We start from the raw sequence: 13,283 nt of genomic DNA on the forward strand, positions 1-13,283 counted from the left end.
AACAGGGTGCAGCCGTAAAAACAAGCTCACCACATCCAGCAGCCATATTGTCTCTGTAAGTGGCAAAGAATGATGGGAAGGGCACCATGAATGAAGAAATCAGAAATCTAGACAAAAAGGCTACCTGGGCTTGTTCACCAAATAGCTAAATGGATCAATATAATACACAGTCTCTGTAGGTAGGGATTGAAAGGGGGATGGAGAGAGATAGAAAGTTCAGAAAATAAGGAGGTAGGAAGGGTTTAAAAAGGGGTAGGGAATAGGGAGTGGTGAGTAGAAGAGGGCGGTAGGGAGGGATGAAAGGATGAAGAGCCGAGGAGGGAAAGAGAGAGACTAGTGTTATTAGTGTTTCACCTCATCAATATTACTACTTCATGTAAAAAGTTATCTCCCTTTCTCAGTTCAAATAGCATTCCTCGTGTACCATAAATCTTTCAATATACAATCTAGATATTCTTGTCCTCAGAAAGGACGAGACCATTAGACTAGTAATCACCAAGGCTTACTTTCCGCTTGTAGTTAATCTGCCTGTCCCCATCCGGCTACAGTAAGAGGACTGTGTGTAATCATCGTCACAGAAACAGCATGGTACAGGCAGCACCAGGCAGCACCAGGCTCTGGCGGATGTGAATGGGAACCTTGATTACTTTTATAATATGAGAACTGATTGAGAAGTACCAACACACACACACACACACACACTTACACTCCCTCCCTCCTTAGGGTACTCATTAGCGGGCAGTGTTCTATGGTTCAGGAATCTTCGGATAATTACTATATTCATATGCTGAATCTTAGTCGAACGAGAAAGAATAGAAAATTCCCAGGATGTAAAATACAATTACAACGCACAGTCCATAATTGAAGCATGACAATTGAGTTCTTCACATTTCCCTTATAACACAATGGAGTGAGAAGGGATGCCATGGACATCTCTCATTTCTATTACCTTCTATTCATTGTTGGACTATTTCACCATCTTAAACTAAGATGAACTATTTCAGATATATTGAATTGGGATTCTATACAGGTGAATCACATCTTTATTCCTCTATAAATAAACTCACACTACTAATCTTTTGCATTGTTAAATTCTCAAGTCAGCTATGCATATTTTCTCCATTATTCTGAACTTAATAAAATTAGGGTGAATGAAATTATTGAAATGAGACTAAACTGTGTCTCTAAAACACAAGGTCCCTTCGGTCTTCCCTGACTAAAACACAAGGTCCCTTCGGTCTTCCCTGACTGAAACACAAGGTTCCTTCGGTCTTCCCTGACTAAAACACAAGGTCCCTTCGGTCTTCCCTGACTAAAACACAAGGTCCCTTCAGTCTTCCCTGACTAAAACACAAGGTCCCTTCGGTCTTCCCTGACTAAAACACAAGGTCCCTTTGGTCTTCCCTGACTAAAACACAAGGTCCCTTCAGTCTTCCCTGACTAAAACACAAGGTCCCTTCGGTCTTCCCTGACTAAAACACAAGGTCCCTTCGGTCTTCCCTGACTAAAACACAAGGTCCCTTCGGTCTTTCCTGACTAAAACACAAGGTCCCTTCGGTCTTCCCTGACTAAAACACAAGGTCCCTTCGGTCTTCCCTGACTGAAACACAAGGTTCCTTCGGTCTTCCCTGACTAAAACACAAGGTCCCTTCGGTCTTCCCTGACTAAAACACAAGGTCCCTTCAGTCTTCCCTGACTAAAACATAAGGTCCCTTTGGTCTTCCCTGACTAAAACACAAGGTCCCTTCGGTCTTCCCTGACTGAAACACAAGGTCCCTTCGGTCTTCCCTGACTAAAACACAAGGTCCCTTCGGTCTTCCCTGACTAAAACATAAGGTCCCTTCGGTCTTCCCTGACTAAAACACAAGGTCCCTTCGGTCTTCCCTGACTAAAACACAAGGTCCCTTCGGTCTTCCCTGACTAAAACACAAGGTCCCTTTGGTCTTCCCTGACTGAAACACAAGGTCCCTTCGGTCTTCCCTGACTAAAACACAAGGTTCCTTCGGTCTTCCCTGACTAAAACACAAGGTTCCTTCGGTCTTCCCTGACTAAAACGCTCACCTCCCAAACCACAAAAAAAACACATCAGTTACACTCCTCCCAAAGTGCACCTATTACACATGCCATAACAAATGTTTGCTCTGTGTCAGACACGATCAGAGAATAATGCGATCTGGGTGAAGACGGGTTTGAGGAGTTATGCATTTCTTTGATTTTAGCATCCTGGTTCGGCACTGTTAGAAAAACAATGTAAATCGTAGGTTTTAAGAGACAATGGTAGAGTTGTCATTTGGTGTGTGAGTAAGAATGAGGAAAGTAAAGGATTTCAATTTGTGCCCTGTTAGACTAAGACTATACCAACCAAACAAATAAAGCTGCTCTCTTCAGTCTTCAAATGGTGGACGTCTACAGTACTACAAGTAGCCAATAGTACCGTGCTTGCCAAAAGCAACAAGCACTGTGGTTACTGTTTCTTCATTTACTCTCACATGCTAACTGCATTCTGTCTCTGTAGCCCAGTTTCATTTGGAGAGAACATGAACAAGCAGGTGCTGTATATCTATCTCTGTCCCTGTGTGTGTGTGTGTGTGTGTGTGTGTGTGTGTGTGTGTGTCCCTCCTCAGGCAGTGCCAGCACAGCTCTGTGTGTGTCTCAGCAAGCACAATTACGACCAGCAGTGGCTTGTGCCTGGCCCCTTGGCCCCATGGGATATCAGGCAGCACGCCGTGGCTGGTGTGGCTGCAGTCAGATGCTGCAGTCAGACGCTTTAGCACAAAGCTTTACACGCGCATGCGCACACACACACGCACAAGCCTCCATAGCTCTGTGCAATCTTAGGATCAAGACAAACAATAAATATAATGAATATCCACAAAACAAGATTGCTACAGAAACAGCAATTACCCTTTTGGACACACACACACACACACACACACACACACACACACACACACACACTTAGGCATTGTCTAAGGCCGAGCCCCCGCAGACACAGTTTAAGGCAGTAAAGCTAAAGCCAAAACAATATGGTTCTCTGAGCCGCAATTCACTCAAAACGTATTGTAACACAACCCCTGAACAAACCATGAAAATCCATTGTTACACGGTAATTAACACATCGATATAATAGACTTATGTCACCCATCTCTCTCTCTCTCGCTCTCTCTCTCTTTACCATCACTGTTGACACACTGGACTTGTGGTATCTGGGTGCCTGGTCCACACTCTCTCTCGTTGTCCGGGATACACTCATCCAGCTTCACCAGCAGCCAATCATAGCAGCTGGGCTCGTCACATGGTATGGCCTCCACCAGGTGAGGGCAGCTTCCTGTTCCTCCCGTGGGCTCATTGACGATCCTCCTCTTCCTCAGTTTGAACCCTGGTAGGAAAAGACAGGAAAACAGATATAGGTATACCGGTGCTGCCATGGAACCATAAATAGCTGTATAATTATGCCATTCTATGATCTGCTTCTACTATGCCAAATAACATTGAAATAAAGTATAGTCCCCCTGTGTTAAACCTTTCAGGGCCTCTCTCAACACCAACCTCCCCCTCTGTGGTAACACTTTTCAGGGCCTCTCTCAACACCAACCTCCCCCTCTGTGGTAACACTTTTCAGGGCCTCTCTCAACACCAACCTCCCCCTCTGTGGTAACACTTTTCAGGGCCTCTCTCAACATCAACCTCCCCCTCTATGGTAACACTTTTCAGGGCCTCTCTCAACACCAACCTCCCCCTCTGTGGTAACACTTTTCAGGGCCTCTCTCAACACCAACCTCCCCCTCTATGGTAACACTTTTCAGGGCCTCTCTCAACACCAACCTCCCCCTCTGTGGTAACACTTTTCAGGGCCTCTCTCAACACCAACCTCCCCCTCTGTGGTAACACTTTTCAGGGCCTCTCTCAACACCAACCTCCCCCTCTGTGGTAACACTTTTCAGGGCCTCTCTCAACACCAACCTCCCCCTCTGTGGTAACACTTTTCAGGGCCTCTCTCAACACCAACCTCCCCCTCTGTGGTAACACTTTTCAGGGCCTCTCTCAACACCAACCTCCCCCTCTGTGGTAACACTTTTCAGGATAGCTTAACTTGTTTTTCAAGGAGTCACAACTTAATGTCTATCTTCAGTACACAAAGTTCCTTCTGTTCTGCTACCGTCACAGAGTGTCTTGGCTTTGATGATAACATTTATGTATTTATTTATTTAACACGACAGGACCATTAAGCCCCAGAAGATGACATACATTAGAGAAACAGCTTCCCATAATGACTATTATTATTCTCTCCTCATTAACCCAGGCTTTTACCCAAAGTGACTCATGTATACTAATGTATGCAGCAATCCATTAACACGGCTGGGATTTGTGCTGTTCAAAGGCCGAGGGCTTTCCTCTTGCTATGCTCAAGGACATGGAAGTGGTGATTGCTGGTGTGTGTATGTGTGTGCCTGCGTACGTGAATGTGTGTGTTACGTTAACGCCTGCATGCCCAGCCCAATGTCGCCTTACCCCCAGCCCCAGGGTCTAATCCCCACTGTTGCTGCAGCCTGATAAAAGAGGAGGACAATGGGGGAGCCAGCAGAACTGGAGGACTCAGGTGGATGATGGCTATATTTCCTCAGATTATTTTGGATTCGGTCCTTTTCTTCCCGAACCCTCTATTTAATCAGGAGGGTCAGCTGGAGGATGGAGGTGTGTTGTCCGATGTCAGGGCTGAGGTGGAAGGTTTAGTTTAACAGGGACAGGGGGTGAGGGAAAGAGTGTGAAGAGAAGGGCTGAGGTGGATGGTTTAGTTTAACAGGGACAGGGGGTGAGGGAAAGAGTGTGAAGAGAAGGGCTGAGGTGGATGGTTTAGTTTAACAGGGACAGGGGGTGAGGGAAAGAGTGTGAAGAGAAGGGCTGAGGTGGAAGGTTTAGTTTAACAGGGACAGGGGGTGAGGGAAAGAGTGTGAAGAGAAGGGCTGAGGTGGATAGTTTAGTTTAACAGGGACAGGGGGTGAGGGAAAGAGTGTGAAGAGAAGGGCACAGGAGGATGGTTTAGGATGGGTGAAGGCCATAGGGGATGGGGGTGTAATAGAGGGGGTAATGGATAGATAATGGATCCAGACAGGGTTTTTTCTTTAATATCACTACTGTCTGTCGAACCACAGTAAAGGACAGCAAGATGAACAGATTGACTGAGGCCTTTCCACCATGTCAGAGCCTGAGGACTCTTTGCACAGATAAACATATTGATGGAGAAAAGGGTAGGCTATAATGACTTCTCCACTACAGTATGGTGTTGCAACATCTCAAAGGCTGCGGCTGAGACACGTATCTAAGAAACCAGCCAATATTTTGAAAACCTATCTCCCACAAACGGTGCAGTATGTTACTAGAATCCATAAAATATTGGTTGATAGACACTATCACAGTGTGTGTATGCAGACAGTCCATTTGGACAGCCAACACAAAAAGTGACAAACATTGATTGAACTAATACTGGGAGATCAGGGCATGTTGATGCTGCATAGAGCTCGTTGTCACAGGGATAAAAATAGGAAATGCCCAGAGGATGGTCTGAGAGTCTGCTTCTCTCGGCTAATGAGAGCCAGGGTGTACACACACACAGACGGGTACGGACACACACACACTCCAGTCAAGGTTGTGTGTGCTGTATGACATACTGTACAGTAGTGTGAGACACAGAGAAAAAGAAAGAGAGAGCGAGAGAGAGAGAGAGAGCGAGAGAGAGAGAGATAGAGAAAGAGAGAGAGACGCGAGTGAATCAATCTTTAAGATGCATGGGGGACAATTTCTCGGTGTCCCTTCCATTTGAGATGCTTCATTAGGGTAGAGTCAATATGCATTAGTCACCATGGTGGAGGTGATGAAGGGGGCTGGTGCTAAGAGATTGCTGCTGCCGCTGTTCTGTTCCTGTACCAGCAATAATTAAGGGCTGAGCCAGCCAGCATGTATGTGTATCTGTGTGTGACTGTGAGTCCTTGGCGTCCACATCACTAAGAACTTAATATGGTCCATCCACACCCACACAGTCGTGAAGAGGGCATGGCAGCGCCTCTTCCCTCTCAGGAGGCTGAAAAGATTTGGCATGGGCCCTGAGATACTCAAAAAGTTATACAGCTGCACCATCGAGAGCATCTTGACTGGCTGCATCAGTGCCTTGTATGGTAACTGCTTGGCATCCGACCGCAAGGCACTACAGAGGGTACATCACTGGGGCCGAGCTCCCTGCCATCCAGAACCTCTATACCAGGCGGTGTCAGGGGAAGGTCCGAAAAATTGGCAAAGACTCAAGCCACCCAAGCCATAGACTGTTGGCAAATGGTACCGGAGCATCAGATCTCGGACCAACAGGCTCCGAGACAGCTTCTACCCCCAAACCATAAGACTGCTAAATATCCAGACTGCTATATAGTCAATTAACGGTACCCAAACTGTCTGTACTGACTCTATCTTGCACTAACCTTACGCACACTCACTAGACTATACATACAAACCACATACACACTCACTCACACACACTACACTGTTACACCAACACAAAAGCCTCAAACATTCACTACATACGCCGGACACCCTGCCCACTCAACCCCATCCCCTCCTCCCTTCTCCAAACCATCTCTGGAGACCTTTTCACATCCCTCATCAACTCATCCCTGACCACTCGCTGCGTCCCCTCTGACTTCAAACTGGCCCTCCTCAAGAAACCAACACAGGACTCATCTGATGTCAAAAACTATAGACCTGTATACCTTCTTTCTTTTATTTCTAAAACACTTGAACAAGCTGTCTCTGATCAACTCTCTCGTTATCTCTCTCAGAATTATCTTCTTGACCCTAACCAGTCAGGCTTCAAGACTGGTCACTCAACTGAGACTGCTCTTCTCTGTGTCACGGAGGCTCTCCGCACTGCCAAAGCTGCCTCTCACTCCTCTGATTACACAATCTTAGATCTATCCGCTGCCTTTGACACCGTGAACCTCCTCCTCTCCACCCTCTCAGGGCTGGGCGTCTTAGGCTCTGCACACTCTTGGATTGCATCCTACCTGGCAGGCTGCTCCTACCAGGTGACGTAGAGAGGATCTGTGTCTGGACCACATACTTTCACTACTGGTGTCCCCCAGGGCTTGGTTCTAGGCCCTCTCCTCTTCTCTCTATACACCAAATCACTCGGCTCCATCATATCCTCACATGCTCTCTCCTATCATCACTATGCGGATGACACTCAACCAGTTTTCTCCTTTCCCTTGTAATATCCGGTCTGGACTACTGCAGCTCGCTGTTGGCTGGGCTCCTCGCTGGTGCCATCAAACGCCTGCAACTTATCCAGAATGCTGCAGCCCGCCTGGTTTTCAACCTTCCCAAGTCACCTCACTCCTCCGCACACTCCACTGGCTACCAGTCAAAGCTCACATCCACTACAAGACCATGATGCTTGCCTACGGAGCAGCAAGAGGAATTGCCCCTCCCTACCAACCCGAGCACTATGTTCTGCCACCTTTGGTCTCTTGGCCCTCCAACCCCTACCGGAGACCAGCTCCCGCTCAGCCCAGTCCAAGCTCTTCTCTGTCTTGGCACCCCAATGGTGGAACCAGCTTTCCCCTAAAGCTAGGATAACAGAGTCCTTGCCCATCTTCCGAATGCACCTGAAACCCTACCTCTTCAAAGAGTATCTTAAATACCCCCCACCTAAAAATAAAAAACTGAACCAACACTTGCACTTGACCTTTTAAAGCTCTGACTTTGCTGATAGCTACTTTATTGAGGAAAAGTTAACTACTATGCCTGTGATACTGATGTGGTTGTCCCACCTAGCTATCTTTAGACGAATGCACTAACTGTCAACACACAAACACATACCGACACAACACAAACACACATACTGTACATACACGCATACTCTCACTCACACTCACACACTTTTACACTCATAATTTGCTGCTGATACTATGTTCTTTATTTTACTCTTATTATTATCTATCCTGATGCCTAGTCACTTTACCCTGCCTTCATGTACATATCTACCTCAAATACCTTATTATTATCTATCCTGATGCCTAGTCACTTTACCCTGCCTTCAGGTACATATCTACCTCAAATACCTTATTATTATCTATCCTGATGCCTAGTCACTTTACCCTGCCTTCATGTACATATCTACCTCAAATACCTTATTATTATCTATCCTGATGCCTAGTCACTTTACCCTGCCTTCATGTACATATCTATCTCAAATACCTTATTATTATCTATCCTGATGCCTAGTCACTTTACCCTGCCTTCATGTACATATCTATCTCAAATACCTTATTATTATCTATCCTGATGCCTAGTCACTTTACCCTGCCTTCATGTACATATCTACCTCAAATACCTTATTATTATCTATCCTGATGCCTAGTCACTTTACCCTGCCTTCATGTACATATCTATCTCAAATACCTTATTATTATCTATCCTGATGCCTAGTCATTTTACCCTGCCTTCATGTACATATCTATCTCAAATACCTTATTATTGTCTATCCTGATGCCTAGTCACTTTACCCTGCCTTCATGTACATATCTATCTCAAATACCTTATTATTATCTATCCTGATGCCTAGTCACTTTACCCTGCCATCATGTACATATCTATCTCAAATACCTTATTATTATCTATCCTGATACCTAGTCACTTTACCCTGCCTTCATGTACATATCTACCTCAAATACCTCTGCATATTGATCTGGTACTGGTACTCCCTGTATATAGCTCCACATTGATCTGGTACTGGTACTCCCTGTATATAGTTCCACATTGATCTGGTACGGGTACTCCCTGTATATAGCTCCACATTGATCTGGTACTGGTACTCCCTGTATATAACTCCACATTGATATGATACTGGTACTCCCTGTATATAGCTCCACATTGATATGGTACTGGTACTCCCTGTATATAGCTCCACATTGATCTGGTACTGGTACTCCCTGTATATAGCTCCACATTGATATGGTACTGGTACTCCCTGTATATAGCTCCACATTGATCTGGTACTGGTACTCCCTGTATATAGTTCCACATTGATCTGGTATGGGTACTCCCTGTATATAGCTCCACATTGATCTGGTACTGGTACTCCCTGTATATAGCTCCACATTGATCTGGTACTGGTACTCCCTGTATATAGCTCCACATTGATATGGTACTGGTACTCCCTGTATATAGCTCCACATTGATCTGGTACTCCCTGTATATAGCTCCACATTGATCTGGTACTGGTACTCCCTGTATATAGCTCCACATTGATATGGTACTGGTACTCCCTGTATATAGCTCCACATTGATATGGTACTGGTACTCCCTGTATATAGTTCCACATTGATATGGTACTGGTACTCCCTGTATATAGCTCCACATTGATATGGTACTGGTACTCCCTGTATATAGCTCCACATTGATATGGTACTGGTACTCCCTGTATATAGCTCCACATTCTGGTACTGGTACTCCCTGTATATAGCTCCATCATTGATATGGTACTGGTACTCCCTGTATATAGCTCCACATTGATATGGTACTGGTACTCCCTGTATATAGCTCCACATTGATATGGTACTGGTACTCCCTGTATATAGCTCCACATTGATCTGGTACTGGTACTCCCTGTATATAGCTCCACATTGATATGGTACTGGTACTCCCTGTATATAGCTCCACATTGATATGGTACTGGTACTCCCTGTATATAGCTCCATTCTTGTGTATGTTATTTTATTCCTCTTGTGTTAATTACTATACGTCTTTGGGTGCTGTACTGACACGTCTCTGGGTGCTGTATTGAAACTTCTTTGGGTGCTGTATTGATACTTCTTTGGGTGCTGTATTCATACGTCTTTGGGTGCTGTATTGATACTTCTTTGGGTGCTGTATTGATATGTCTTTGGGTTCTGTATTAATACGTCTTTGGGTGCTGTATTAATACGTCTTTGGGTGCTGTATTGATACTTCTTTGGGTGCTGTATTGATACTTCTTTGGGTGCTGTATTAATACTTCTTTGGGTGCTGTATTGACACTTCTTTGGGTGCTGTATTAATACGTCTTTGGGTGCTGTATTGATACTTCTTTGGGTGCTGTATTGATATGTCTTTGGGTGCTGTATTAATACGTCTTTGGGTGCTGTATTAATACGTCTTTGGGTGCTGTATTGATACTTCTTTGGGTGCTGTATTGATACTTCTTTGGGTGCTGTATTAATACGTCTTTGGGTGCTGTATTGACACTTCTTTGGGTGCTGTATTAATACGTCTTTGGGTGCTGTATTGATACTTCTTTGGGTGCTGTATTGATATGTCTTTGGGTGCTGTATTCATACGTCTTTGGGTGCTGTATTCATACGTCTTTGGGTGCTGTAGTAATACGTCTTTGGGTGCTGTATTGATATGTCTTTGGGTGCTGTATTGATACGTCTTTGGGTGCTGTATTGATATGTCTTTGGGTGCTGTATTCATACGTCTTTGGGTGCTGTATTCATACGTCTTCGGGTGCTGTATTGATACGTCTTTGGGTGCTGTATGGATACATCTTTGGGTGCTGTATCCCAGCCCGGAGCAATAAAGTATAGCTATTACTGTTACACCCAGTATGTGGTGTTCCAATGCCATACTTTCAAGATGGCCGTCTATTTGACTGAATGGGTATCGAAGTCAAGACTTGTGTTAGCCCACAAAGCTAAAGCCTAGGCATAACCGCAATTACAGCAGTGTTCCACCCACCTTTCTTGGCAGCTGTGTCCAGACAGTTTTCAAAGGTGCAGGGTCCCCAGGCACCCCAGGAGGACACGTCACACTCCACAGGACATGGGATGTGGCACAGCTGGGTGGTGTTGGGGGGCGGGCTGAGGCACAGGTCACCATCAACGGGCCTGGAGGCTAGAAACACAGAGAGATCCACAGAGACATGATGTCAGAACAGGGCAGGGGCAGGGGATGTGGCGTAACTAGGTAATGTTGAGGGCAGGCCCAGGCATAGGTCACTGTTTACAAGTACGAAAACATACAATAACACGATGTTAGAAATCTAAGTAGTACAGTGATATGACCTTAGAGATTATAGTGTAATATAGTGGACATACTGAGCTATATTATTACTGTCACTGTGGATCTACCTACTTTTATCCTGGCCCTCTCCATCTGGGTAGTGGGTTACAACTTCAGACTAATGGATGAAAATGAATCATGAATCGTTCCACCAGTCATGGATAAAACTCACACCAACTAAAACCCCACAGGAATGTTCATAGTCATGAATATTCCTATCCTCACGCCATCTCAAATCCAAGACAACAAACAAGAAATATCAAACAGTACGGCCTTTCATTTGTTCGTCATCCTTCTAAATCCAGTCCAGTTGAAACAACAAATGCCTTTTTTCCCCTTTCTATCCACAAAGGGCAGATCAGGCTCAGCCCTGTGCTGCTCAATCACACACACACACACACACACACACACACACACACACACACACACACACACACACACACACACACACACACACACACACACACACACGGTGGATAAAGCAATGAGCAGTAGGTGAGTCTCTATAAGGTCACAGCTCTGATGAGTCATTCCCATCACTCCATCACCATGCTGTGACTGAAGCCTGAGTCTGACTCATTCACATGCACATTGATACCACTTGGCCAAAGGTCTGTCCTTTCAATACTGTCTTTTAAAATATGTGTGTAAGTGCGTGCCTGTCGAGTGATAATCCATTTTGTCAATCTGTGAAGCATTTTAGTCTATTTTAGTAATTATAAAATCCCTCCTACAATGTTAGCTGAATAGGAGCAATCAAGAGGAGTAGGCTACATATCCTTTAAAGCATGAGTTTGACACGTGCTTTAAAGTGTTTTGAATGGAGGCTTACCTACGCCACTTTAGAAGGCTTACCTATGCCACCGGCCAAATGTTTTAAAACACAGCCATTCATATTACCTGTGTGTGTGTGTCACACCTGTGTGGGTGTTTGTCGTATGTGTGTGTGTGTATGTGTGTGTGTGTGTGTGTGTGCGTGCGTGCGTGCATCTGGCAGTAACAATACTGACTGGAAATGATAAGGACGCCACATGTTTACTCGTCACGCCGCATAATACAATTGCACGGTCTGCAGGTCCATTTTCATCAAAGCCATTTTACAAGTGTTCACGTCTCCTCCAGGCTGCATAGCTATTTTAGTAGACAATTGACCTTTCTGCCCCTCCCTCCTAGTCAATATAAAGTATCTACTGTGTGTGATTGTGTGTGTGTGTGTGTGTGTGTGTGTGTGTGTGTGTGTGTGTGTGTGTGTGTGTGTGTGTGTGTGTGTGTGTGTGTGTGTGTGTGTGTGTGTGTGTGTGTGTGTGGACTGAAGTAGCTACTGTATTTTGTCATCCTCCATAATAGCAAAGGGCTGATTAATGAACGATTCCGTGCTGGGTGACCTTGGTTTGTGGTGCCACATGCGTCTCTCATTCTGTCTCCTGCCAGATGGTCTCATCTAGTCTCTACCCTGCCTTACACACCACACCACGGAGGGGTTCCTGGGGCCAAACTAAGTCCTCCAAGCCCAGCCAGACACCTGCGGCTCACCCCTCTCCTCCACTCTCTGTCAACCCTTGCCATCAACATCTATAACTGTACTTCCGGATGGCATCACACAGCCAGCCGTTCTACTGCTAGCTACAGAATGTCTCTATGGGCGCTCTAATAAGGATCCACATTGATTACAACCAAACAGAACAGAGCTGGCTAGAACTGATGACCATCAAATCCAATAACTACAGTAACATCAGATTCACTGGGTCCCTGAACTCTCCCTCCCTGCCTTTCTCCCTTCCTCCCTGCTGCTTTTTCCTGTTGTCCATATCGGAACCCCCACGGAGTACATATCTAAATCTGTCCTGTTTAGCCAAACATGAGCTGTGATATTATTACATTGGCAGAAATATTACTGTGTGTGTATATATGTGTGCGTGTGTGTGTGAGAGTGCGTGCGTTTAGATAATCAATGCTTCTTATGCACACTTCATTTCATCAGCATTTTGGCATTCATAACATAGGTTTGTTGAAGCCAGCTGTAATCCCCAGAATGATTGAAACGGGGAGTTTTGTGTCCAAATAAAGCTTCTTTCCTATGTAAATGCCACTGAGAATGCGTACAAACACAGGACAGTAACAAGCTTATATGACTAATCTGGCAGAGAGGCGGTAGGGAGTTCAGAGACACCACTGCTCTGTACACACACACGCAC

The 13,283-nt window shown here is 45.2% G+C and overlaps 1 protein-coding gene across 1 annotated transcript in view; it reads right to left on the reverse strand.

Moving 5' to 3' along the window:
- Nucleotides 1–13,283, reverse strand: part of LOC106570313 (thrombospondin type-1 domain-containing protein 7A) — a 195,116-nt gene that overhangs the window by 83,427 nt on the left and 98,406 nt on the right. Inside the window, exons 5-6 of the mRNA XM_014142501.2 lie at nucleotides 10,765–10,920; nucleotides 3,176–3,379 (exon numbers count right to left, since the gene is read on the reverse strand). Coding sequence (XP_013997976.2) covers nucleotides 3,176–3,379; nucleotides 10,765–10,920 — 360 coding nt within the window. The remainder of the gene's footprint in view (nucleotides 1–3,175; nucleotides 3,380–10,764; nucleotides 10,921–13,283) is intronic.

The sequence above is a fragment of the Salmo salar genome, chromosome ssa14 (assembly GCF_905237065.1).
Source record: "Salmo salar chromosome ssa14, Ssal_v3.1, whole genome shotgun sequence".
Lineage (NCBI taxonomy): Eukaryota > Metazoa > Chordata > Actinopteri > Salmoniformes > Salmonidae > Salmo > Salmo salar.